General features: G+C 51.4%; 2 protein-coding genes across 2 annotated transcripts; one reads left to right on the forward strand and one right to left on the reverse strand.

The window, feature by feature from the left end:
* Nucleotides 1–1666: 1666 nt before the first annotated feature.
* Nucleotides 1667–12870, forward strand: PCYOX1L (prenylcysteine oxidase 1 like). The gene is given in 12 exon segments (XM_033096815.1): nucleotides 1667–2119; nucleotides 5916–6122; nucleotides 7589–7763; nucleotides 9263–9474; nucleotides 11052–11181; nucleotides 11310–11319; nucleotides 11630–11747; nucleotides 11750–11801; nucleotides 11803–11826; nucleotides 11828–11968; nucleotides 11970–12170; nucleotides 12172–12870. Coding segments are annotated over 12 exon segments (1467 nt in total). The 5' UTR covers nucleotides 1667–2031; the 3' UTR covers nucleotides 12281–12870.
* Nucleotides 12871–16905: 4035 nt separating this feature from the next.
* Nucleotides 16906–21628, reverse strand: IL17B (interleukin 17B). The gene is made up of 3 exons (XM_033096627.1): nucleotides 21374–21628; nucleotides 18940–19229; nucleotides 16906–17228 (listed from the first exon to the last, which is right to left on the reverse strand). The coding sequence occupies exons 1-3, from the start codon at nucleotides 21392–21394 to the stop codon at nucleotides 16997–16999; spliced, it is 543 nt and encodes a 180-aa protein (XP_032952518.1). The 5' UTR covers nucleotides 21395–21628; the 3' UTR covers nucleotides 16906–16996.
* Nucleotides 21629–25362: the final 3734 nt, after the last annotated feature.

Here is a 25362-nt window from a genome sequence, read left to right on the forward strand (position 1 = left end):
CTTTACCTCTGCTCAGCTGGCTTCTACATACCCAGCAGCCTGGATGATTGGCCCTCTTTGGAGCCAGCTTTTCCTGCAGTTTAGCTTTGCATTTTCATTATTTTTCCAATCTTGCCTATACACCCTGGCTCCATAATCCATTGTTTCCATATTCTCAGTGATAGTCGGTAAATATATTCTTGTTCCTATGCACTCAGACTTTGTCCACATTCTCAATTTCACTGTGGAGGTTTTAAAACATGGCTCCAAATCTCCTTGAATCTGTACTTTGAGATTGACTAACAGAATATAGTGGAAGTGACACTGCCAGTTTCTGGACACAAACTTTCCTGTCTCTGGTTGCTTACTTTTGGAACCCAGCCACCAAAACCAGAAGCAGCCTGTGAGGTGAAACAGGGCTCTGGCTACACTTTCAGCTAACAGCATCACCCTGCCAGCTATCTCAATGAGACATCTTGAAGGTGGATCCTTCAGTCCCCGGTGGAGCAGCCCCACCTGACACCACATGGAACAGAGATAGCTGATCTCACAACCCTGCCCAAAGGGCAGATTTTGGAGCAAATGAATGATTATTGCTTTTAGCCACTAAGTTTTGGGGTAGTTTGTTTTGCAGTAATAGATAACTGAAAAGTCACCCAACCTCACTCCCAATCTTGTTTAGTACCTCAGCCACTAGAATTATGCCTCTTTGCCTTTCCTCTTACAGCTCTTCTGAACTCATCCTACAACTTTGATGTGCTCGAACACTGCCAATGTGTTAGTAGGATTGAAAGAACGTCCTAACAAGAAAACAGCTCCAGATTCTAGAGTTACCAAGGACCTTAAAATTAAAAGCAAAGTAGAGTCAAGAAGCTGAATTTTAAGGTTAACATAATTTACCCTACAAAAAACCTGCACGATTGAATTAAGTCAGAACATGAGAGAACTTTGCACAAAGTTATCAATGAATGTTTTTAAAAATAAAAAAAATTAAGGAATATTTTTTAGTCTTAGAAGTGACCTTAAAAGGTTTTGCGTTCTAACATAAACAACACCAAAAAGTTTCGGTTTTTGTTTTCTGATGTCTTTTAAAGATGAGGAATGCATGTTCATCCAGCACTTCACTACTAATCCAGTTTGGCCCTGTTGGGAGTCACAAAACTGATTGAGGATTCCACTATATGTTCTTTTACTATTTTCTGAATCCCTTCAGTTTCTTAGCCACAATCTGACTGAATAAATATGGATTTTACTTATTTATCCTGAAATTCATCCCCAAGTTTATTTTCTGCTAGAGGAAATCTGTCTTGCAGTGTGGTAAACTAGCCACACTAACTAGTCTTGTTTTCTTAGTGAAAATGGGAGTTTATCCCTTCTTATCTTTCCTCCCCCTGAGTAAAGTGTGGATGAAACTCTTCCCTTTCGTTTTTTAAGTAAAAAGCCGAGATGTAAAATGTATGTAGAAACTGCAAATAAACAAAAGTAAGCGCAGTGTCGAAAGCACCTTGTTTCAGCACGTACATAGGGTAACCCTGGCTGCATGGTTGGTCAGCAATTTCCAGCACTTGGGAGGCACTGCCAAGCGTTTTCACATTCCGTATCTCATGTGATTGTCACAACCACCTAAAGAGGTGAAATTGAGTGAGACACAGAGTAGGCACGTTACAGAGCTAGTAACTCAGAGGTTGGACTTGATCCGAGGTCGTCAAAGCTTCATTTCTCTTCCATCAATCTCCGGGCTGCTGGGCCCTGGTCCTGATGCTGAGCACCCGAAGCGCGCACACCTCCGCCGGAGCAGGACAAGCCAGCCAATGAAGAGCCCGTATCCAGGAGGCGGGACGGGGGAGCTGCCAGTGACAGAGCCTGCCCAGAGAGAGATGCAGCTAATGAGGGCCTCGGGCTGGAGAGAGACGGTTACTCGTCCAATGAGAGGCTGTGAGCAGCGGAGGCTGGAAGGCGGAACGGCCAGTGGAGCTCCGGGGCGGGGCGGGGAGCCTAGCGCCAACGCGCGAGCACCCGGGCCGCGGCGTGCTACCCCGGTCGCCGCCCGTCATGGCCCGTGCAGCCCGGCTCCTGGCCTCGCTGGCCGCGCTCCTCGCCGCCACCGCTACAGGCGGAGACGCCCGGCCCAGCAAAATCGGTGCGGGAAGGACGGGGTGGGGTTCTGAGCTGGGGAGGGCTGCGCGGGAAAAGGGTTCTCAGCCGGCAGCTGCTGAGTGGGGGGTGGGGAAGGCAGCTGGGCGAGGGAGGGGTCCTCGGGAGTGGAACTGGATGAAGAGACGAGGGACTGCGACTGGGCCCAGAAGGGGACCGCAGTACGCAAGGTGCTGATGCGGAGGGTGGTAGGGGCCTGGGTCGAGGACTACCTGGGGCGGAAAAGGGGCATGGGACAGAAATGGCCTCTGAGCTCACTGAAAGATCCGGAAGCATTGAGCGTCTGCCATGGACCTGGCTCTTTGCCAGGAGCCCCGATGCTAGAACAGGGTCTGGGCGATTGTCATTCGCAAAGGTTTATTGAGGACTGTCTGGGTAGCAGGCATGGTGCTCTGTACTTCCTGTATGGAGAAGACTGCACAATACAGGGAAGTTAGTGCTAAGACTAAGTATCCTCATAGAGAGGAAGGGCACTTCACCCCAACCTTTGATGGCTCTGGGAGGGCCTTGGAGGGTTTTCTGGAAGTACCAGTAAGCCAGAACCTCAGGGAGGGTAGGAAACAGTCCTAGTGGAGACAGAACCCATGGTAGGTCTGCTGGAGACAGGTTTGCTGAGTGACAGAGTGGGGAACTTTTAACAGCAGTTGTTTTATTTGTTGTTGTTCATTCCAGTATTTTATTCTGAAAAATTTAAAACTTACACCAAAGTTGAAAGAATTAGGCAGTGCATGCCTAATTCACCTGCATGCCTACGACCCGGATTTTGCCATTAACAAACTGCTACTGTACTTGCCTTATCATATACGTGTCACACCTCCATTAATCCATCTTACATTTAATGGATTTCCAAATAAATCGCAGACATCAGGACCCTTGGCTAAGTACCTCATCGTGCGTATCACTGACTAGCGTTCCATAGTTGTTTCGTTTTTTTCTCAATTGTCATTTTAACTCAACATGACTCGAAAGATTTTCACGTCCCTCACATATAAAATTCCCATAGGCAGAGGTGTTGGGCTTCTGGTGTAAGGAAGTAGGAGTCCCTACTTCACTCGTCTGCCCCCTGTGCACCCCACATGGCAGGGAGGGATGTCCCATGGGAACACCACAGACTTATTAGGGTCAGTGCAATGCTAAGGCTTCTTGGGTTACAAAACCACAGCTCAGGCCACAAAGGGTTAAGACAGACTGAAGCATGCCAAAAATCAGTTTGGGACTGAGAGTTGAGGGTTTTCAGAGGGGAAAGATTCTTGAGGGTCAGAGTGGTCAGAGAAGAGCTCATGAAGTCATAAGGTGGACTTTGAGGCAGGCTTTGAAGGATGGGGAAGAATTAGGGTGTGGAGGTGCCCGGCACTCCCCAATCTCTTGGGAATGGGTAACAGAGCAGGACGCTTCCCACTGACCACTGGAGAAGGCTCAGGGCCTCCCAGCCCTACTATTTCTGATAATGCAGAGCTTGCTGCCTGCCTCATCCCAGCTAGTCCTGCCTACCTTACCCCACAGGTCATCTAGAGCAGGACACTTGGCAATGCCAAGCTGCCCTGTAGCTTCCTGACTGTCCTCAGCCCTCTGACAAGAGCCTCTGTCTGCCCTTGGTGGTTTGGACTCTCCCCACAATGAGAATGAAGAGCTTCCTGTTAGGATGGCTTAACTCTCAGACTGCTGCAGGATCAAATCTGAACACCTCCGTGTGGCATTGGACCCTTTAAATCCCCCATAGTTCCACATGCTGCCCTGATCACGCTCTTCTCTATGTGGAGAATGTGTCTCTGCTCACAGACAAAGCCGATTGTCCTCCAGGGTCCTGACCAAATGTTCCCTCTCCTGTGAAACCTGTGTTACCCCACCCTCAGGCAGAACTCATTGCTTCCTCCTCAAGATTCCCTGGAACGCTGTTGTCATATTTAGTCACACATTGTCATAGCTGATTGTGCGTGAGTCCGTCTGCCCACTCCCCGCCTGGGCTCAGGAGGACAGAGACCTGGTTTGATTCATCTTGCGCCCCAGCAAATCTTACCATAGACCAGAGAGTGGCTGTCAGTTCTTGGGTCGTGAGTGAGCTGGTTCTCAGTGAGGTGAGGTCTGCTTCCCCATAGCCCGTGGGCAGCTTCCAGGCCTTGTGGTACCAATTTCTCTCTAGAAATGGGTAATTGGGGGCTCTCACAAATGGAGGGGAGGGGAGCGCACTGGTTTAAAAAGGTTAATGGCGTTCTTGGAAGTGGCTTTGTAAACACTGAGAAGGAGGAAGTGGTTTGTTTTCTCAAGGTGCAACAAATACCTAATGAATCTACTGCCTGCCAGGATCTAGGGGCAGAGTGACCTGCTGTCAGTCCTGAAACAGACCGTTTGAGTAGAATGTGCTGAGGACCAGGCCAGGGGTAAGGAGAATGCGACGCGGAAATGTGCAGGAGGGACACCTGAGTCGTCTTATGTGGGTCAGGCAAGACAAGCAATGACATGAGGCCCACAGAAGTCAGCGAGTGAGGCAAAGGGTGACAGCACATTCCTGACATAGGGAACAATGCGGGCCAAGGTACAGGCATGAGAGAGCAAAGTCACGTGCTCCACAGGAGAAGAAGTCGAGACAGAAAAGTGGAGTATTGCGAGGGCGGGGCAGGGGGTAGAATAAGTAAGTGGAGGTCAGATCATAAACAACCTTGTCTTTTTGCTTTCTTGACAGGAGTTGGTGGTCTTAGGGTCCAGTATGGGTCCGGGAAGGGCAAATCACACCAGATTTATCTCATTTTCTTTTTGGATAGGGTTACTAGACTGTTAGATGAGAGGACGCCATAACTCAGGTACGCGGTGGACAAAAATGGGTAGTGTGGCAGGCCGGCTCAGCAGCTTCACCGCTGCTTTACTGTCCTCTCTCCGTCTTATTTAGTATTAGTGTCTAGAATACTATCTGTCTGGACAATGGCTTCCTGTAGCCTCTCACAGCCCTGTCCAGTCAACTGTTTTTATCAGTGACTTGGATGAGAAAACTGATGGCATAGGAACCAAGTTTGCAAATAACAGGAAGACGGAAAGTGTAGGAAAGACAGTGGATGATAAGACCCAAAAAGACCTCCAGCTGAAACTTCATAATAAGAGTCCAAACTGGAGTAGAGCGCCCTATACGGTAATGAGCGACTGTCACAGGGCGCATTCCAGTCTCGACAAACACAGATGTGGAAATGATTTACGTGTCTGGTGATAGGTTGGCTGACAAGTAAAGGACAGGAGAGTAAATATTTTCGACTTCGAGGGCCGTACAGTCTCTGTTGCAATTATTCAACTCTTCCTCACATGAAAGCAGACAATAAGTTAAAGAAAGGGTTTGGCTTCATCACAGTAAAACTTTGTTTGCAAAGATAGGCGTCTGCCTAGGTTTGGCCCCTGGACTGTAGTTTGCCAAGCCGAGGATTAAGGAGGGCTTTCCAAACCCTGATCTACCTAACATGACCTGTCAGTGACCAGGTTTTCATAGAGTTCTGGATCAAACCAAATGCATCCTCTTTTAATGATCATCCTGAATTTTGAGATTCCAGCTTTTTTGCTGCTAATGTGTCTTTTTCTTTATAAAATGAGGGTTACAGTAGATGGACAATTTTCAAATGGTCCTTTGCTCTTCATTAATAGCTTTAATAAAATCTAGTCTGAAGATTTCCTTTGGAGATGTTATAAGCCTGTGAAATGCAAGTGGCTGGGAACCACCAGCCCAGGAGGCGCCAAGGTGGGACCTGCAATCTCATGCCCGTGCTCTGTCTCTCTCCTTGCCTGCCTCCTGGGCCTGCTGACAGCCGTGGTTGGGGCCGGAATCGGGGGCTCTGCCGTGACCCATTTCCTCCAGCAGCACTTCGGCCCCCGAGTACAGATCGATGTGTTCGAGAAGGGGACGGTGGGCGGCCGCTTGGCCACCATCTCGGTCAATAAGCAGCACTACGAGAGCGGGGCCGCCTCCTTCCACTCCCTGAGCCTGCACATGCAGGGCTTCGTCAAGCACCTGGGTGAGTGCACCTTCCTCACACCCTGTCGTCCAGCCCCCAGAGCTGGCGGCAGCCATCCACACTTCCCAGATTACCCTGATGGTCAAGGCCAGAAGGTCATGTAGCCCAATGTCGTTTTACAGATGGAGCAGCTGAGATCAGAGAGGGGAAGGAACTTGCCTGAGGTTACACAGTGAGTTAGTCGCAGAGCCGGGATTAGAACTCAGGTTTGACTCCCAGGCCAGTTTCTTTCCCTTTCAATTTGGTGCCTCTTAGTAATCGGAATCGGAATGGCTTCCACCTGCTGTGTGTGCTTGCCAGGTACCTGGCATCCTTGTAGGTGGTATGTAGACATTACCTCTAATTCTCCCTACAAGCATGCAGGATGGGCGGTTATATGTCCTCCTGGGGACATTGAGGCTCAGAAAATGGATGCACCTTGGCTAAGGCCCAGCAGCTAATAAGTGAGAGAGCTGGGATGCAATCCCAGCAGCATTTATCAAAACCACAAACATGTATACTGTTTGACCCAGAGATTGCACTTCTCAGAAGTGATCCTGCAGGTGTGTCTGCACATGTGCAAAGTGACACACACACAGGGTTACTCATTATAGCATCATTCGTAATAGCAAAAGGTTGAAAATACTCTACGTGCCCACCCACTAGGATCTGAGATTAAATACGTTATTGTTTAAATACACAGACTGTACAGCAGCCAGATGAGGATGTCCTTTACGCCCAGGTATAGGACAACCTCCAAGACACAGCATGTCAGTAAGGTGCAGACCAGTGTATAGCATGTGGAGGTGGGGGAGGAATAACTCACAGAGATATACACGCTTATGAGTGTTTGTACAAAATATCTGTGGAAAGATGCTAAAGGAAGGAACTTACTGGGTAGGGGAACTTAGTGGCTCAGGGACAGGAATGGGAGGGAAAGAAACAAAACCCAGTGACTCGGGATAGGTCCTGTAACCTCTAAGCCTCAGTGTCCACGTCTTCGACTGGGGGTGCTAACACCTATCCTGCCTCTTCCCAGGCTGTGAGAGGATGAAGTGAAACACACAAGCCCCAGCGTTCTGTCAGTCGCAGAGTGGATAGTTGCAAGGATTGTGATTCTTTCCATGTGGTCCTAGTGCCCAGGCCTGCCATCCCAGAGCAGGCCCTGCCGCTGTCCCCCCCGGGACATTCTGGGATGACATCTGAATTTCCCTCACTATGGCTGAGTGGATCCCTGTTGAGAAAAAATGTAAAATGGTACATTATTTTCACTTTCATCTCCTTATTGATTAACCAGACCAGACACTACCCCAGTTTACTGTTCTAAACGAACAGCACAGATGAACACACCGTAGTATTTATATTCCCTTTAATGGAGCCAGTCCATTTGCATCCTTCAGGAAGGCCCTGAATTTCAGCTTCAGGCAGCTAAGTCTCATGGGGGTCCCTCCGAAGGGGACCTGAGGGGCTCCTCCTTTTCTCCTCAGGATTGAAACACCGGCGAGAGGTGGTGGGCAGGAGCGCCATCTTCGGCGGGGAGAATTTCGTGCTGGAGGAAACTGACTGGTATCTGCTGAACCTCTTCCGCCTCTGGTGGCACTACGGCATCAGCTTCCTGAGACTGCAGATGTGGGTGGAGGAGGTCATGGAGAAGTTCATGAGGTAGGGTTAGGCGGAGCTGTGGGGTTTCCAGAGGGAGACAGAAAAAGAGGTGGGGAAGGAACCAGCTTGACTGTCAGTTGTCGAAAAGGAAACGGTACTTACTGGGTGTGAAAACCCCGCACGATTCAGCCCAGGCCACTCAGCCAGCACTCTGCTAGAGCCAGCAGGGGCCATGTGGGAATGCCAGTGTCATGTGGCTAGGTCTTCCAGATTTTCCAGAAGAAGCCCGAGATCCCGAGTTACATGTGAAATCTCCCAGTTTTTCAACGTATGCAACCAACTCATAAGCCACGTGAAACACATCTGTAGGCCACATGCAGCCTATGGGTCATCCCTTTATAAACTGCTGCTCCCCCAGTTTCCCCATCGAGAACAAACACCTTCATCCTTCTCTCCTCCTTAGGTCCCGGCCCCTGCCCCATCACCTCCAAATAGTGACAAGTGGCCTACTGTCACACTGTCCACTTCTCACAACCTACTCACTTGCCAGGCTGGCGCCCCAACTCCCCCAAAGTTCTTCCTGAAGGTTCTCCCTGCTTCCTGGCCCAGATGCAGAGGCTTCAGTGTCAGGCACTCAAGGATGGCCTCCAGGCCTCCTTCCTGGTCTCTGGTGCTTTTCATAACTCTGCTTCTTATGGCACTTCCTCATATTCTCCAGCTGCCCCAAAGGTGATGTCCTTACCACGCCTCCCTTATATTTTCCTCCCTTGTCGATTATATCCAACCGACAATGCTGAATTCTCCCATTTGTGGGAGATGACTTCTACCTGTCAGCCTGTTTGCCCTTAAGTTCCAGACCCACATTCCTAACTGCTTTCTGGACACCTCCATTTGGGTGCCCCATTGATAACCAAACTCAACATGTTTACAGCAGCCCAAGCAGAGGCACCATTTCAAAGGCCAGCACATCCAGCAATCCGTCAGCACATGGTTGCAGGCAAATGCGAGTGTCTGAGATTGGGGGAGCTGTGGAGGGAAGGACAAGACGTGAGCTTGCTGGCCGTCCTGTTGGATCAAGCAGAGGAGCAGACGGGCTGGGCAAGCAGAGAGGCAACGACCCTGGCATGAGGCAGCTGCCCTCGGGCCCAACGCGGTCCTCTAAGCCAGGACAGAGCCTAAGCTGCTGGAGAGGGGGATGTGTCAGGGGGGTCGTGGACTACTGCCTGGCAGTCCCTGCTGGATGAGAAGAGGACTGTGCCCTCGGGCAGGGAGTGTGGCTCAGAGGGCTTTTGTAACTCATTCAGCAGAGCCACCATGTGAAGCCAGGTCTAGTGAGATTCTGTGTATTTGCCCTTCCCCTCTGCACCATTCGTCTAGGTGGGACAGGCCCACCACAGCCAGCAAACAGGCCCAGGGGAGAGTAACCAGCCTCCCCTCCCCACGTCTACATGGAGAGGAGGGTGGATCCCCACTGGGCCTCCCAGGTGCAATGAGCCAGGTGCAGGTGGTCAGCCCACAGGCCTTTCTGCACAAGGGCTCTAGCTCCGCGTGTCTCCCAGGATCTATAAGTACCAGGCCCACGGTTATGCCTTCTCTGGCGTGGAGGAGCTGCTCTACTCACTGGGGGAGTCCAGTTTCATCAACATGACCCAGCGTTCCGTGGCCGAGTCCCTGCTTCAGGTGGGCGTCACACAGCGCTTTATCGACGACATTGTCTCCGCCGTCCTGCGGTCCAGCTATGGCCAGTCGGCAGTGATGCCCGCCTTTGCTGGTGAGCCTGCAGCCCTCGGCCTGCCCATCCGCCTTTCCCTGGCCCATGGTGCCAGAATGGGCTGAGCTCCCCATAATAACCTCACATTTACCTGGCTCAGTACAGAGCATTTGTTGCCCAGGCTTGTTTGATTCTGGAATCAGTCCTCCGAACTGGCAAGACAGAATTGACCCCACTTCACAGGTGGTGCAAGTGAGGCTCAGATATCAGGTCCAGTGTGTTTTCTACCATGCCTGACTGGGTTGGTTTCAGGAACTGCACCATAGGGGCCTCTGGACCCTGGGTGTCCCTCACCTGGATTACTGCAAGTCTTCCCACCAGGTCTGTCCACCCCACCCCCACTTCCTGCCCCCTATAGGCTATTCTCAATACATCTGCTGTATGATCCTTTTAAAACAAAAGATAGATCATGTCAGGCCTGAGTGTAAGCTCGATAAGGGCTCCCGCTTTCCTTCAAGTGAAACCCAGAGGCCTCCCAGTGTCCTGCAAGGCCCTACATGGTCCAGGCTCCCCCCTCTCCCATTCACCCACCCCAGTCCAGCCACTCTGGCCTCCTTGCCGTATCTCCAATGTTCCAGATGTGTCCCCACTTTAGGGCTTTTGTGTGGCCACGCTCTGCCTGGAACATTCTTCCCTGCGACGCAGTCATGGTAAACTCTCCATATTGTGTCTCTGTGCAGTTACCTTTTCATGGAAGCTACCCTACCTGCCAGTTTTAAATTACACCCTCCCTCTCCTCTTGCCCTCAACAGCCCCACTACCCCTACTCTGCAGATACCATCGTCTAGCCGACTGTTAAATTGACTTATTTTATCGCCTCTCACTAGAATGTATGCTTCCCAAGGGCAGGAATCGCTGTCTCCCTTGTTTACTGATGTGTCCCAAACACGTAGAACGGTGCCTGGACCATTGTAGGCACTCGGGCCGTTTTTGTTGAATAAATGATTGAAAAGGTTGATACTTAACAAGCATTTCCCACATACCCAGGGTACTGTTGCTCTGGCTCTCGGCACAGCAAGCGCCTTTCCAGCCTTCAGATTCTGCCAGGTGTCTCCTCAGTGGGGCTTCCCTGATCACCCTTTAGGATGTTGTATGTATCCTTCAAGATATACTTCATATACCACACAATTTACCCATTTAAAGTGCACACTTCAGTGGTTTTGAGTATATTCACAGAGGTGTGCATCTGTCACCACAATTTTAGAACATTTCCATTGCCCCCAAAAGAAAACCACATATCTTTAGCCATCACCTCCCCAAAACCTCCCAGCTCTCCAGCCCTAGGAAACCACACATCTGCTCTATGTTTCTATGGACTTGCTCATTCTGGACAGCCGGGTAGAAGTAGAATCATACAATCTGTGGTCTTTTGTAGCTGGCTCTTCCATTGAGCATGTTTTCACTTCATAGGATTGTGAATTTTGTTTTATTTATGTGCGTGTGTGTGTCATCTCTCCGTGCCTGTGGTTGGGAGGAGTCTGTGTCTGGAAGGAAGCCAGGTAGGACGGTAGTGGACTCCCCAGCCCCACTGCCCTCTAGTCCTGAGAGCCCACTGGCTACCTTTCCCCTTTGCCTAGGAGCCATGGCACTAGCTGGGGCCCAAGGCATCCTGTGGTCTGTGGAAGGAGGCAACAAGCTGGTTTGTTCCGGTCTACTGAAGCTCACCAAGGCCAACGTGATCCATGCCACGGTGACCTCTGTGGCCCTGCCAGCAGACAGGTGAGTGGACAGAGCAGGGGGCATGGCCACTGCCAGACAGTGAGCACTTCCACCTCTTCTGTCCCTAAACCCCAGTCTGGGATCTTCCTGGGAGGATTCCAAAAGCCAATGGGAAGCCCCAGCACTGTGCCCCAGTTGCCCCAGAGTGACACCAGAGGGCACTGTTGTCCCAATTCAAATGTCAGAGCCAGAGAAACCTTGAGATTTGCCTTAAACCTAGCCCCGTTTACTTGACCAGTGAGGATTTGAGCCACCGTCAGCAGCAGAGGCACTCCGCTCTCCTAACCCCCAGTACAGTGCTCACCCTGCAGCCACAGCAGGTGGAAGATGAGGACCCACCATCTGGACAGCCCAGCTACCCTGAATACGGGGCCCAGGTGGGGCCAGGGTAGAAGCCACGAAATCACTGACTGTGATGCTACCTTCTCTCCTCCAGAAGGGAAACCCTGTGTACCTGGTAGAGTATGAGAACGAGGTGGGCACTGGCTCCGACGTCTACGACATAGTGGTCATCGCCACGCCCCTGCACTGGACAAACAGCAGCACCATCACCTTTGAGGCTTCGACCCGCCCCTTGATGTCACCCAGGACTCTTTCCAGCCCACCGTCGTCCTTGGTCCATGGCTACCTCAACTTCCTACTTTGGTTTCCCCGACCCGAAGCTTTTCCCCTTCGCCAATATCCTTACCACAGATTTCCCCACTTCTTCTGTGCCCTGGACAAACATCTGTCCTGTCAACATATCGGCCAACTTCCGGCGGAAACAGCCTCAGGACAGCAGTTTGGCGAGTCCAGTCCCCCAAGCCCCTCCTTCGGTCCCAGCTGAAGACCCTCTTCCGCTCCTATTATTCGGTGCAGACCGCCGAGTGGCAGGCCCACCCTGTCCACGGTGCCCGCACCACCCTCCCACGGTTCGCGCTCCACGACCAACTCTTCCACCTCAATGCCCTGGAGTGGGCGGCCAGTTCTGTGGAGGTGGGCTGTCGCTGCCAAAAACGTGGCCCTGCTAGCTTACAACCGCTGGTACCAGGACCTAGACAAAATTGACCAAAAGGATTTGATGCACAAGGTGAAGACTGAACTGTGACGGCTCCGAGGCAAGGTCCGTCCGGAACGTCCATCCCCTCCTAAAAATGGGTCACGCCTGCAGCGGCCAAGGCTGTGAAAGCCGCACTCATCGGCCAAGCCTCCTTCTGACCCCTCAGGTGTCGAGTGTCATCTCCCTCCAGTACGGGTCCAAGTGGTCTGCTCTTTGCTTTATCTTAAAGATTCTCAGAGTGGTTGTTTCTTTTTAAGGGGGTGAGTCAGAGAAGGGAAAGAAATTCAAGCCAGTGTATTCATTTTATTTATTTATTTTTAAAGAAGAAATAAAAATCGTCAGCTGCTTCTGACTTGGTTTTCTAACTAGGAGACAGGAATCATTAGGGAGGGAATATAAGACTCCAAATCTAATTTTATTATTTGTTTTTACTACCTACTCCCAAAATGTACCTGAGGCAAACACCAACAATGAAACATGTAGCCAGATGGTTACAAATAAAGCAGAAGGGAAGATCAGAAAACAGAAGACATGGTAATAGCTCCTGCTTACGGTCAGCTTGCTGGATGTGTGGTACCTAGTTAAGAACTTATTAGATACTATCCAAGCTTCTCAACACCACCACATGCTGGGGGAGATGACTGTAGGACCCACGGAGGAGAGGACGGTAGGACCCCAGCGAGCTTTCAGTATAGCTTGAGCTTCCTGGCAACCAGCAGAAAAAGGGAAACATGCCAGGCCATTGGAAGAGGAAAGCTTTTCCTTGGAACCTGGAGAAATGACCCTTCTGCCTGTTACGCCAGGGTTTTAGGAGTAATATGATGATCTGTCTTGCGAAGAGACAAGTTCCCAGATGGTGGAGGGCCATCATAACCCCCAGACATTCACCCCAGCAGAGTAAAGGAAGGAAATAAGGTGTTAGGATAGAGTTCTTTAGAGTTTAACCTGAGTGAGATGCCCAGTCTCACCTAGACCTGCTAAATCCGGCTCTGGGGTTGGGCCCAGGAGGACACAAAACACTACCAATGACACCGCTATTGTGACTTTCCTAACATGAACAACCCCAGAAGTCATTCAAGCTAATGTCTGTCCTTTTGCAGAGATGGAGATAAAAGCCCAAAGTGAGGAAGTAACTTGCCCAAGGTTCTTGGTGAATTCATAGAGCAGAGCTTAATCTGGAGTTTCTCCTTAAAATGAATTGAATTCAGCATGGGACAAAATACCCTTCAAGTAGAAGGAGGCCCAAATTGGCTTTGAAGTTGTTTTTACAATGCGAGGTGATGTTAGTCATGGTAGCGTAAGACACGGTGGCTTTGAAGTGCAAGAAGCATGTACTTGTGGTTATTACAGGAATTATGAAGCTGACACGTCAGTAAGAATGCTTTTGGTGAAGTCATAGAAAACCAAACTCAGACTGGCTTAAGCGATAAAGTGTTTATTGTTTATCATAAAAGTCCAGGCACAGGGCATGTGCAATGCTAGCGCCATTACTTCTCATAGTCAAGGAGGCTTCCAACAGCTCTCAGGGGAGAGGCTTCTCCCATGACCTCTGAACCATATTCTGGGCTCTGGGCCAGTTAGGTCCCTGCTGAACCATTCCTGTGGCCAAGTAATGCCACATACTGATTGGCTTAGCACACAGCTACTGGACCCGGGATGAGATGAGGCTGATTGGCTTAGAACAGTCGGGCCCCACCCCTGGAACACAGGTGGTCTCATCCAAACTACAAGGTCGGGGGGTGGAAAGGGTGTTGGGAGAGACACAATGTCAACCGCACTCAGGATGGGGGTGGTACTTCCCCCTCCTCTCAAGTCCAGTGAAATCAATGTGTAATAGTATCTTTCATGGTCTGTGTTAGAAATGACGCTACAGGTTGTCATGATGTAACTGGTAATCATTGCTATTGGGCCATAGACCAAGGCCAATACCACATTTGTCCTGATGACCAGCCTCCTTTGCGTCCCGAACGATGTGCGCAGAAGAGGCAAAGCAATGCAGTCACACTTGATCCCAGTCGTTGGCCGGGGCTTTGGCTCCATGCCACAGCCTGAGTGCAGCGGAGCTGGCTGGTTCTTCAGAAACGTCCTTTATCTGGGTAGGCAGGCCTGAACAGCTCAGAAACTAATCGAGCCAAAATGCCCACACTGCCTGCTTCCCCAAGCCACACACCTGATAGCGAGATCTCACACTTCCCCACCTGCAAGAAAAAGGCCACAGATTCCTGAAGACAATGGAGGGAGCATGGGAACCAGCAGGAAGCCTTGCCCCCAGGCCCACCCTAGCTTCTCAGGCTACAACAGAAGCCCCCAAGGGCCCACAGTCCTCTGGGAGAAGAGCAAGTGTTTGCAGAGACAAAGAGAGCCCTACAATCTGCCAAACAAAACAGAGAAGAGGCCACACTATCTCATTAGTCCTGGGGGCACTGTCGGACACATTTAGAAGCAGGCACGCCACCCCTAGAGCACATGACCCAAAAAGATGTCAGCACTTTGGGGGAGGGAGGCTGTGGCGGGTAGAGTTAAGAGGGGTGAGGAACGGTGGGGAGGGAAAGAATGCCTTGCTCCTGACCCACTTTTGAAGCAGCAACAGAGGGAGCTGGAGCAGATCTTGAGTTCCCCTAGAGGCTCTGTGCATGAATGTATGAATTCATTCGTTCATCAAGCCCTGCACCCTTTTTTGCACCTGACACTGTGCTAGGTGCCAGGGGACAGCACTGAAGGATGCAGATGAGGCCCCTATTCTTATGAATGGGGGTTTCTCACCAGACAGTGGAAAACATGAAGCATATTTAAATCAGACCAAAGGAAGTTCTGCTGCTGCTGCCTGTAAAGCAGGAGACTGGGAAGGGCCAGCTGCCAGCCAGCCCAGGCTCACAAGACCAAGCTCTGAGTCGCAGAATGGTAAAACTGCAAAGGCCCTGAAGAGCCCTAAACCTGTTGCTTATTCCACAGATAAGAAAACTGAAGCCCAGAAAGAGGAAAGAGCAACATGTCTATAAAACTAGTAATAAACTAACCAGCGTTATTGAGATCCGTCTGTCTGACGCTCTGCAGGAGTGGATAACCCATCCCAACGATGAGGAGTTTCCACATCCAATCTCTATGCCCCAGGGCACCCGGGGTCCCACACCAGGACCTACAGCACCCCTTGTGCTGCTAGAATCTTCCCCACGCCCTAACCCCACAAAAAGGCTGGGAGGCCGTGGGTCCTCATATGCGGCTGAAGTCTAAGGCTGGAGAGCAGGCTGTGAGGGCCTCAGAGACAAGCAACCCCCAGGGAGGAAAAGGGCTGCTGAAGGCAGGGGGGCTGGCACAAGAAGTCTATTTTCCATGTATCTGGAACCAGGCCGAAGCTTTCTGGGGTAATTTTAACCAGTATCCATCTAGAAAATACCAAAAAAGGTAGTATTACCATCCCAGACAGACACATACCAAACAATGCCCTTTCAGAATTAGACCCTGAAACATCAAGCTAAAGCTGCTTTAAGCACTGAAGTTAGAGGAGCCACGTAAAGTATTCCTTATACTGGCTGTTGGCCCTCTTATTGAAATTAACTCTAAAGTGACAGCTATTCTTACCCTCAAAAATAGCTTGAGCCCCTCAGCTGTCCTGGGGGAGGGAAGGTATTTTTAGACCTAAGAGCAGCTGATTTAGGATTTGTTGCAGGGGCTAGGAGGGTACTGGGAGGATTAAATTGCAAGGGGCAGATGGGGGGTGGGGCATTAGCCTCCAGGAGGTCAGAGTCAGCAGAAGCTTTGACAAGTCAGTCCACACTGCCTTTTTGATCAATAAAGCGTCTTGCTATAAGCCAGAGGTTCTCAAAGGGTGGTTCCCAAATGAGAAGCAGCCCCACCTGGGAACCACTGTATCAAAAACGCGAGTCTCAGCCCCCGCCTCAAACCTGCTGAATCAGAACCACTGCATGGGGGCACCCAGCAATCTGTGTTTTAACAAGCCCTATGGATGATTCTGGTGCTAACTCAAGTTTGAGAATCACTGATGTTCAGCAAACAACCTCACCAGACCCTCTTGTGGATGAGGTTGGATGAAAAAATGATCTATCTTGATGCTTCTCAGCTCTTGAGTGTGTGTTCAAAGCCAGGGATTCCCCAGCCCAGAAAAATGTATCCCATGTGAAAATTTCAGGGGCTTGCTGCCCCAGATTAAAAACCCTGTTCTTTGGCAACCCAGAGACTCTTCTCTGGTCTAAGACTGACCTGCCGAGAATCTCAGAGTTGAAAGAGACCTTATAGATTTCCTAATCCACCCAAAGCAGGAATCTGCTCCCCGGTATTCTTAAGAGGCTCAGCCTTAGCTGGACCCTTCAGAGACAGAGCGCTCACTGCTTCCAAAGAGCTTATTTGCAATGGTCGTTGACTTAATTGGGGAGAGTTACAGTCTGGTCACTCCTATATAGGTTTATGCCAACCAAGCTCCAATAACACGGCTAAAATAAAGCTTATAAACCCAAAATAGAGGAAGTATGTGATTGTCCTAAACATAGAAATGAATGCAGTATTTTTTAAAATAACCCGTCTCAGCGTTGGAGAACTCTCAGTGATGGAAAATCGTCCTTTATATTGATCTGAAATCTCCCTGCCAGGAACCTCCTAGCCCCACCCTGGTTTTGGCTTTGGAGCCACAAGGACCAAACCCAGAGTCTTGATTTAGGAAAGACAGCGTTTACTTTTCGTTGGCCTTGCGTGGCATGGGAGTGCAGGGAGGGCGGTCACCGCTGCCCGCAGGCTCTAGGCCGGGGCCGGTCAGAAGATGCAGGTGCAGCCTACAGCGATCGTCTCCATGACCGCGCGCTGGCGACAGGGCCCGGTGCGCGGCGGCAGCGGGCAGAGGCGGCGGCGCACAGGCACCTGGCTGAACACCGGCACGCTCACCATGCTGCGGTCCTCCTGCATGGTGAAGGGGTTCACGCAGCCCAGACACAAGCATCGCGCCTCCGGCAGGTCGGCCGGGATGCGGCTGGGATCGTGGTTAATGCTGCGGGAAAGCAGGAGAGAACGCAGGGCAGCAGGTGATGGGGAAAGAGCCACTCAGGGTCAAGGCCCCACGCCCCAGCTTATCCTAACCCGGGATTTCATTCCCACTTCTAGACTGTGCTGTGCTGGATGAAGGGCCGCACTCAACTCCGTGTTTTCGGAGAGAACACAGATCTTGGAAGGCAAGGCAGGTGCCCCAAGGTTATCCAGGTTCAAGGTCACAGGTCAGTGACCCAATTTTCCTTTTTCATCCAGGGAGATGCCCGTCCTAGAACTAGATGGTTCTGTGCGGTTGCAAAGGAGCTACAGACCGTTTCCCCCACCCGTCCCCCTTCTTTACAGTCTTGAGACACTTCATCCAGGGGAAATAATACATGAGTACATTGGTGCCCATCCCCCCTGGAAGAGGCGTCAGGAGGCCTGCGGTCTGTTCTGACTTAGTTTCTATTCATGCAACAAATATTTCCACACGTCACCATGTGAGTGGGTCTGTCCCGGACATTTGGTGCTCACTGACGGACAACACAGAGGAGTTCCCGCCTAGAGCAGAGAGTATAGGGACTTGCTTGGTGACCTTTCCTTGGCTGTGCCTCCGTTTCCTCATCTGCTAAATGTGGGGAGTGAACTGAACTTGTGGACCTGCAGCGTCAGCATCACCTGGGAACTTGTCAGAAATGTGGCATCTCGTCCCTTCCCGCAACCTCCTGAATCAGAACCTGCATTTTTATAAGCTCGCCAAGGAAGTCAAGGGTGCAGTAAAGTGAGAAGCCCGGCTTTGGAGGATTTTTAGGGACCCTTCCAATTACCGCATTCCACGTATGATAGCCCCTAGCAATTTAATTTAAATTTAAATTAGTCAAAATTAGCCCCTCGGTTGCTCTAACCCCATTTCAGGTGCACATGAAGCTAATGGCTCCCTTGTTGGACTTTATAGCATCACAGTAAGTTCTACTGAACATGCTATTCTTGAGTCTCAGGACATAAGTTGTGTGGCTAAAAAAATCTTTGGTCTGGGTTTGTGAGTGAAGACCTTTCAGAGTTAGTTTATTTCTTCATGATTCATTCAACACATATACCTGTGGCCCCTTCTGTGTGCCAGGTTCTGTGGTAGGAAGTGGAGCTACCACCAAGGTAAGACACCCGTCCTGTCGTCTAGGGGCAGCAGGTTGTGACTCCCAAACCTGGCTGTGCATCCTAACGTGGAGCGGGGCCTCAGCCTTGGAGGTTTCGATTGGGTGGGCCCTAGAAGCCTTAGATGATTCTGATACAGACATTGGGAAGGTACTAGTCTGGCATGAGACAGATTTAGACACAGCCAACTCAATATTCCCTGCAAGTACTGGAACTGAGAGGTGTGTACAAGGCACCCCAAGCTAAAGGCAGTGACATTCAGGGATGGCCTTGCAGGCACTTCAGCAGGGACTTGGAGAACAATAACAACAGTGCTCTACGTGGATGTGTCATTTAACAACAAGCCTATGAAGTAGGTACTGGTATCACCTCCATTTACAGTTGAGGAAACTGAGGCTCAGAGAGGCTAAGCAACTTGCCCAAAGCCACACAGCAAGTGAGAAGCAGAGTCAGGATTCAAACTCAGGCATTCAGGCCTCTGCATAACAAGGTTTTAACTATTACAATGACAGGGACAGTGGGCAAGCTGTCCCCCACTCTCCCAGCATGCAGCTTGCCCATGGCTGCCGAGCCTGACCTACCTGTAGCCCCATGGTGACAGGCTCCTCTTGTTAGACAGCCATAGCTGCAGGTTGACCTCACACTTCCTCCTTGCTGGCTCGGAGCTGTTTCTCAGCTGGGCCACCATCTCCCCAAGGTTCCTTTCGTATTCCTCCATGCGCGCATATGGCTTCGCCCGTGATACTAGGTCCAGCGGCACCTGATGCGGCCCAAGGGCCAGGGTCCCAGGCCGCCCTTGCCCCTTCCTCTTGCTTTTGGGGTTCCTGGGCTGGCCTAGCCCCAGGAAGATGCAGATGGTGAGAAGAAACAGCTGGGGAGGAAGGCCACAGGTGAAAGGTGAGAGCACCAGATCTCCCTCTGGACCAAGACTCGGGGCCCAGGGAGGGGACAAGGAAGAGGAAAGGCTTTATGGGGTGACCCTCACCTGCTACACCCTGGCCTGTGTCCGCCAGCCCCACACATGTACCAGCACTTGTATATACGATACTCATCACTAAGTCCTGTCTGTCGTATCTCTTAAAAAGCTCCCACCCATCCATTTTGCTCTCTCTGTGCCACCATCCTCACTTCCCTAGACAGCTCAACAGCCTCCTACCTGGTCTCCCCAAATCCCCCCTGGCTCCTTCCAATCAATTCTCCACAGCAGGGCTCAGGACAGCTGTTTGAAATGCAAACCTGATCATGTCATCTTTCCCTGGGCCTGAGCTCTCCCTCCTCAAATCATTCCTGCCTTCCTCTCATACCTGTGCTTCAGCCTCTGGCCTTCTTTCAATCCCTTCCTCTCACCATGCTCCTTCCTGCCACAGGGACTTTTAACAGGCTGCTACCTGCAGAGTCCTGCCTCTCCTCACCTTCTAAACTCCCCTCACCCCTCCGGTGACACTTCCTTAGGGATGCCTTTGTGGACCTTCTTGGGCTCGCAACACCACATGCCTCTTGCGTGATGGCAGTCTTACAGTTCGTGTGTGTGATTCCTTTATAGGTCTGTCCCCAGCTAAGCACAGACTCCATGAAGGCAGGCAGACTCGTGCGTCCGTTTCCACACACTGTCTTATCCCGTGTCTGAGTGAATGAAGGAATGGCTGTCCCCACCCCTGCCTTCTGTAGCTGATAGTCTGGGAGAAAGAGCAGATGGTGAACAAGAAAGCAAGCACCTAATCTCACTAGAGACAAGTGTACTGATGGGACCATGCAGCTCAGTGTTAGAGAAGAGCAGGGCCACCCACTTAGCCAGGAGTGGCCCCTCCAAGTCTTGCTGAGAAGCAGACGTGTCTGGTGAGGTTTGAAGGATAAGAGGGAGACAGATGTGGGCAGAAGGAGTCTAAACATCTTACAGGGAGGGGGAACAGTGTGAGTGGAGGTTTGATTTGGTTAAGAGCTTGGCTGAAAGGAAACAGGCTGAAATAGAGTGTGCAGGAAGAGAGGGCATGAGATGAAGTTGGGGAGAAGGCCAGGTCTCGGCCACGGATCCTTGTTGGACTCCATGACACCTGTGCGCCCCTCTTCAACACGGTGCACCCTCTGCCTGCCCCACTCCTCGTCCATTCCTCACCCGATCGTATCCACCCTCACCCGCCGCCGTCCACTTCTCCCCCCAGAACTGGAAGTGTCAGGAAACCCTCTGGCTCACACAGGAGAGGACGCAGGGGCCCGGCAGAACCCAGACTTCTCAGGAAGCCAGAGAGAGAAGGGCCAGGACTTGGGTGAGGGCCAGGGCTGGCCAGAAGGGAGGAAACGTCAGGGGGAGTTTCATCTCCTCGTTGAATCTAGCCAGACTCCTACCTGCCCTGTGTTCCTCATCCCATCCCACGCATGGAATGTGCCCGACTTAGCCAAGCTACCCAGCAAGTCTTGACCCTTGGAAACAAGTTTCAGCATAGCCCCTCCTGGCAGAGCCATTTCCTGGCGCAAAATCTGTGACAGAGATTCAGGTCGCTAAACTCTTCCATTTTGGTCCTAGATTCCAGTGCAGAAAATGTCTCCCTAACAATAGCCTTCTCATCTCATCGGAGCTCCTCACTTGGTATCTTAAATGCTGGTTCTTCACTCAGAGAAACCCAGAATAGAATTAAAGCCCCCCTTCTCTCATGTTACAGATGGCGAACAGAGACACAAAAGGACTTGCCCAAGGTCACACAGCCTGGCTCTCAGGACCAGGGACTCTTTGGAAAAACCCCGATGACTGAGTATGCCAGAATCTCCCCAGACACCTTTGGCCTGAAAAGACTTCAGTGGGGATGGGCCGAGCCCAGTTCAGAAGTCTGAGCTACTGGCCATGGCTGCAGGATCTGAGGCCAGTCTGTTTCTCTCTAGTCCTGGGGGAGAGGACAGAGGGAGAATTTGCTTCTGCAGATTCCAAGGCAAACAGAGCCAGCCATTAATCAATAGGAAAGAAGTAAGGAAACACTCAGGCCCCCAAAAGGGGTGGGGGTGGGGTGGGGAAGCGCCACGTACCAGGTTGTACGGCCAGTCCATCCCGACGAGCCAGGCAGTAGGCCTGCAGCTGCCGCCCGCCTGGAACCCCAGATGCTTCCGCCAAGAGAATGGCAGCAACAGGATGGAGCAAAGCAATTATAGCTCATCAGGGGGCTGCTGGGGATGGGTGGGCTCGTCATCGGCTGGGAGCCTTGGGCCCCCAGCTGGCTGGGCCTGGCGCAGTGGCAGGCGGTGAGGGGCGTGGGGGCAGGCCAGGAGCTGGGCCGAGGTGCCCAGGGGCTGTTGACTGAGGGACAATGCCCTGTGTGTCTGGTGGGGCTCTGGCGGGTGGCACCTCCGCCTGTGGCCTGCGGCCTGCTGGCCGGCCAGCACCCACAGAGCCAGCTAAGACAATCAGCTTCGTTTGCTTTGGGGATGGCAAGGGGGTGAGGGCAGAGGAGGGACAGGCTGTCCGTTGGGCAGGAGAGCAAATGTTCTCAGAGTGTACTGGCCAGGAGCAGGATATAGACCCCATCTCCCAGGGAAACAGCCTCAGGCACGCTGGCCTCAGCCAGACTCAGGTGAGCTCAACCTCCCTTAATGACCAGAGTCCCACTTCCTTAGTATGCAGGCAGGGAAACTGAGGCTGGAGCAGAAAGGGAGTTGTCCAAGATTACACAGTGAGTTACAGATGACAGACCTGGGCTTCATACCCGGTCCTGTACAGGGCTCTATCCACCAGCCCAGGCTGTTTTCCTTGGGACATTTTCTGTGCAATTCTGGCCTGCTGGGATCATCTTTCTGAATCTCTATTCTCACGTGGGCCAAGTCTCAGATCCATGAGGACTTCATAGTTGGTTGCTTTGGCCTTCCTGGTGCAATGCTCCCCCACGTAAAGAAGATCTCCATTCCAGGGGTCTGGCCCTGTGTGACTGTCTGTGACTTTGATTCTCTCTCAGCCTCAGTTTCCGTCTCTGTAAAATGGATGTCGTGTCCAGGAAGCACCAGTGGCCTGGCCCATTTCTCCCCAAATCTTTCTGAGTCTCAGTTCACATCTCTAGAATGGGGATCAGAGCACCCAACTTTGGGGGCCATTATAAGGAGTAAAGGAAATAGCCCATGTTAGACAGCTGGCACAGTGCCTGGCACATAGTAACTGCTCAATAAACATTTAACTGTTTATTATGAAAATTATTATAAAATAATTTTATAATTGTTTTTATAAACATAGCTGTTCTAATTAGCCTTAGAGCTAGCACAGTTGGCATTGCTCAACCAAGTCTCCTTTCTACCCTCTCGGGCCCACCCTCCTGGCTAAGAGAGTTCTGGGCTTCACAGGCTCCGGCAACAATTTTGTGAGCTCAGGTGACCCCGAGGTCTACATGTCCTGGAATCACATGCTGAACTGATCAGCCCCACTGGTCGAGGTCTCTCACTCGAATGAACAGCCCAGCTGATTGTGCGTGAGCGCGTCCACCCGGGAAGGTGGAGAAGGGTGTGGAAGGGAGTCTGAGGAAGGTCACTGTGAACAGACGCCCAGGACTGCACTGTCTTGCTAAGGTCCACTCTTGGCCATTTACAGGAATCGGCCGAGGGGAAGAACACAGGGTGCGAGGCGCTCCTGAATGTCACAAGATTAATCTGTCCGGGGCAGGTTTCCACACAGCATAACCGAGAAGCTGGCTGAGGCTCGAGCTCATTGAGAGATACCACCATATTTGGTCAAATACTAGACAGGGCTCTATTCTATCGCTGGAAACTCCAGAGGGAGGGGCACTCTGAAAATACCTCCTCAGGCAACCAGGGCCCCCATTCCAACCCCAGGCTGTCCCAGTTCCACTGCCACTGTCCCTTGAACCAGTGAAACAGCCAGTATGAGGGGGCGAAGGAGGGGCAGGCTGGTTGTCTTCTGGCAGCCTCATTGCTACCCCTCAGCTGTTGCTGGCAGTGGAGTCCGACCGACATGCAGCTGAGGTGACCCTTCCACAGAAAGGTGGGGAAATTAAAGATGGGGACTGGCCTGCAGGGGGTACCTCTGTTTTTCAGGACCCCTGAAAGCACCAGACTTTCCTCATCATTGCTTTCTCCCAAAGACAGGAATTATCAGCTTCCCCAGTTTCCATCCTCAGTGCTTGTTGATATAAATCCCACCATCCTGGCCCCAGCGTTCTGATGCAGCCGGCCCCGGAATCTGTACTATAATAAGACCCATCTGGTAAAGTACAGCGTTGGGAACATAGTCAACAATATTGTACTAACTATGTACAGTGTCTGGTGGGTACCAGACTTATCAGGGGGATCACTTCCTAAGTTATACACATGTCTAACCACTATGCTGTACAACTGAAACTAATGTAACATTGAATGTCATTGTAATTGAAAAATTAAATAACTGAAAAAAAAAAAAAAAGACGCAGTCTGGGAGCCACAGGGTTGTCACCCGTCGTCTCCCTCTTTCTCATTCCTCCATTGTTCTCCAAGGAGACCAAGGCCCAGTTAGGAACAAGCCTTCCCCAAGCTCACACAGCACGTTAATGCCAGGCCTGGGTGAACCTGGTTTGTGCACAACTCAGTCTCCTAATTCTTGCTACTCTTCCCCAAAACTTTATAGTAGCTGTGGGCTGGGCTGGGCCTCTGTGCTGGTCTGGAGGGGGCCCAGAAGCCGGCCCGTCCTTCTGGGGACCCCGGTCCCCTCCCAGTGAGGAGGGGGATCTGTGTGTACCCAGGCACCAGGCAAGTGCTGTGGGGAGGCAAGTATGGACTTAGCGATCATCCCTGGGATTTCCCATCTTGGCCAGCTCAGGCTGAGAAGGAGGCCCCTTCCTTCAGCCTTGGTTTCTATTAGGTTGGTGCAAAAGTAATTGCGGTTTTTGCGATTATTTTTAACCTTTTAAACCGCCTTTACTTTTGCACCAACCTAATAGAAAGCACTGAAGGATCACCTGCCTTCAGGAATATACTACATGCAAATGCGGACAGACCTCCATGGGACCCAACCCTGAGAGCCACCAGAGCCCGGCTTTGGGCCTGACCTGGAGCAATGACTGCATTCACCACCAGGTGGCACCACTAGAAAGCCAGACATCCCTGAAGACCTTGACAAATTGATGGGACTTCGACGCCAGCCAGCCACTTCTTTTCTCGGGAATGGGTCCTGGGGCTGAAAATGAGAGGTCTGGGTAAGTGGGTACAGGTCCTGTGCCTGCCCTTGGCTGCCCAAGTGACCCTATTATGAATGAGGGCCAGTGCCCAGGACATCTTCCACAGCCAGGAATGGCACAGCCAGGAATGGCACAGCCAGCCAGGAGTTGGGGGGTGGGGCAGGAAAATGGCTGCTCTCTGCTGTGTGATTCCCTTTACTTGGAGCACCTACTATGAGCTAGGCCCTAGGTATTGGGCACCTGGACATAGTAATTTTCAGAAAATTCGTAATAATAATAACTGTTACTTAATATCTACTTACTGACTGCCAGACATTGTGCTAAGTCCGTCATGTGCATTGCTTCATTAAATCCTCCCAACCACCTGGGGTGAGGTCCTAATTTATCCCAAATCTAGAATGTGGGAAAGTGAGGTTTAGGGAGGCAAAGCCATAGAGGATTCAAAGCAAGTTTGCCTGGGTCCCGCACATGCTGTTCCCTGCAGTGGGGGAAGGAGAGGAACATTGTAACCAGGACAGGAAGGGGAATATCCAGCTATTCACTTGGTCATCCAGGGGGGTCTACACTTGTGTCAGCCTCACCCTGATATTCTCAAAGAAACTGGGCCCTGCATATTGTGGAGGTCACTGAGCCCAATCCCAAACAAAAGTCCTCAAGGAGATCTGAGAGCTCCCAGGGTGTGAGCACAGCACCCAGCAATGTTTCTGACACATAGTAGGCATTCACTAATTTGATGCGTTGAATCAAACCGGCTGTCTGCCTGGGTGATAACGCTGGGAGGCCGGATAATAATGGGAGGCCAGCAGCAGGGACCTGGAGCAGGAGATGCAGCCCACAGGCGAAGAGCTCAGACTCCAGAGCTCGACA

The sequence above is a fragment of the Rhinolophus ferrumequinum genome, chromosome 24 (genome assembly GCF_004115265.2).
Source record: "Rhinolophus ferrumequinum isolate MPI-CBG mRhiFer1 chromosome 24, mRhiFer1_v1.p, whole genome shotgun sequence".
Taxonomy (NCBI): domain Eukaryota; kingdom Metazoa; phylum Chordata; class Mammalia; order Chiroptera; family Rhinolophidae; genus Rhinolophus; species Rhinolophus ferrumequinum.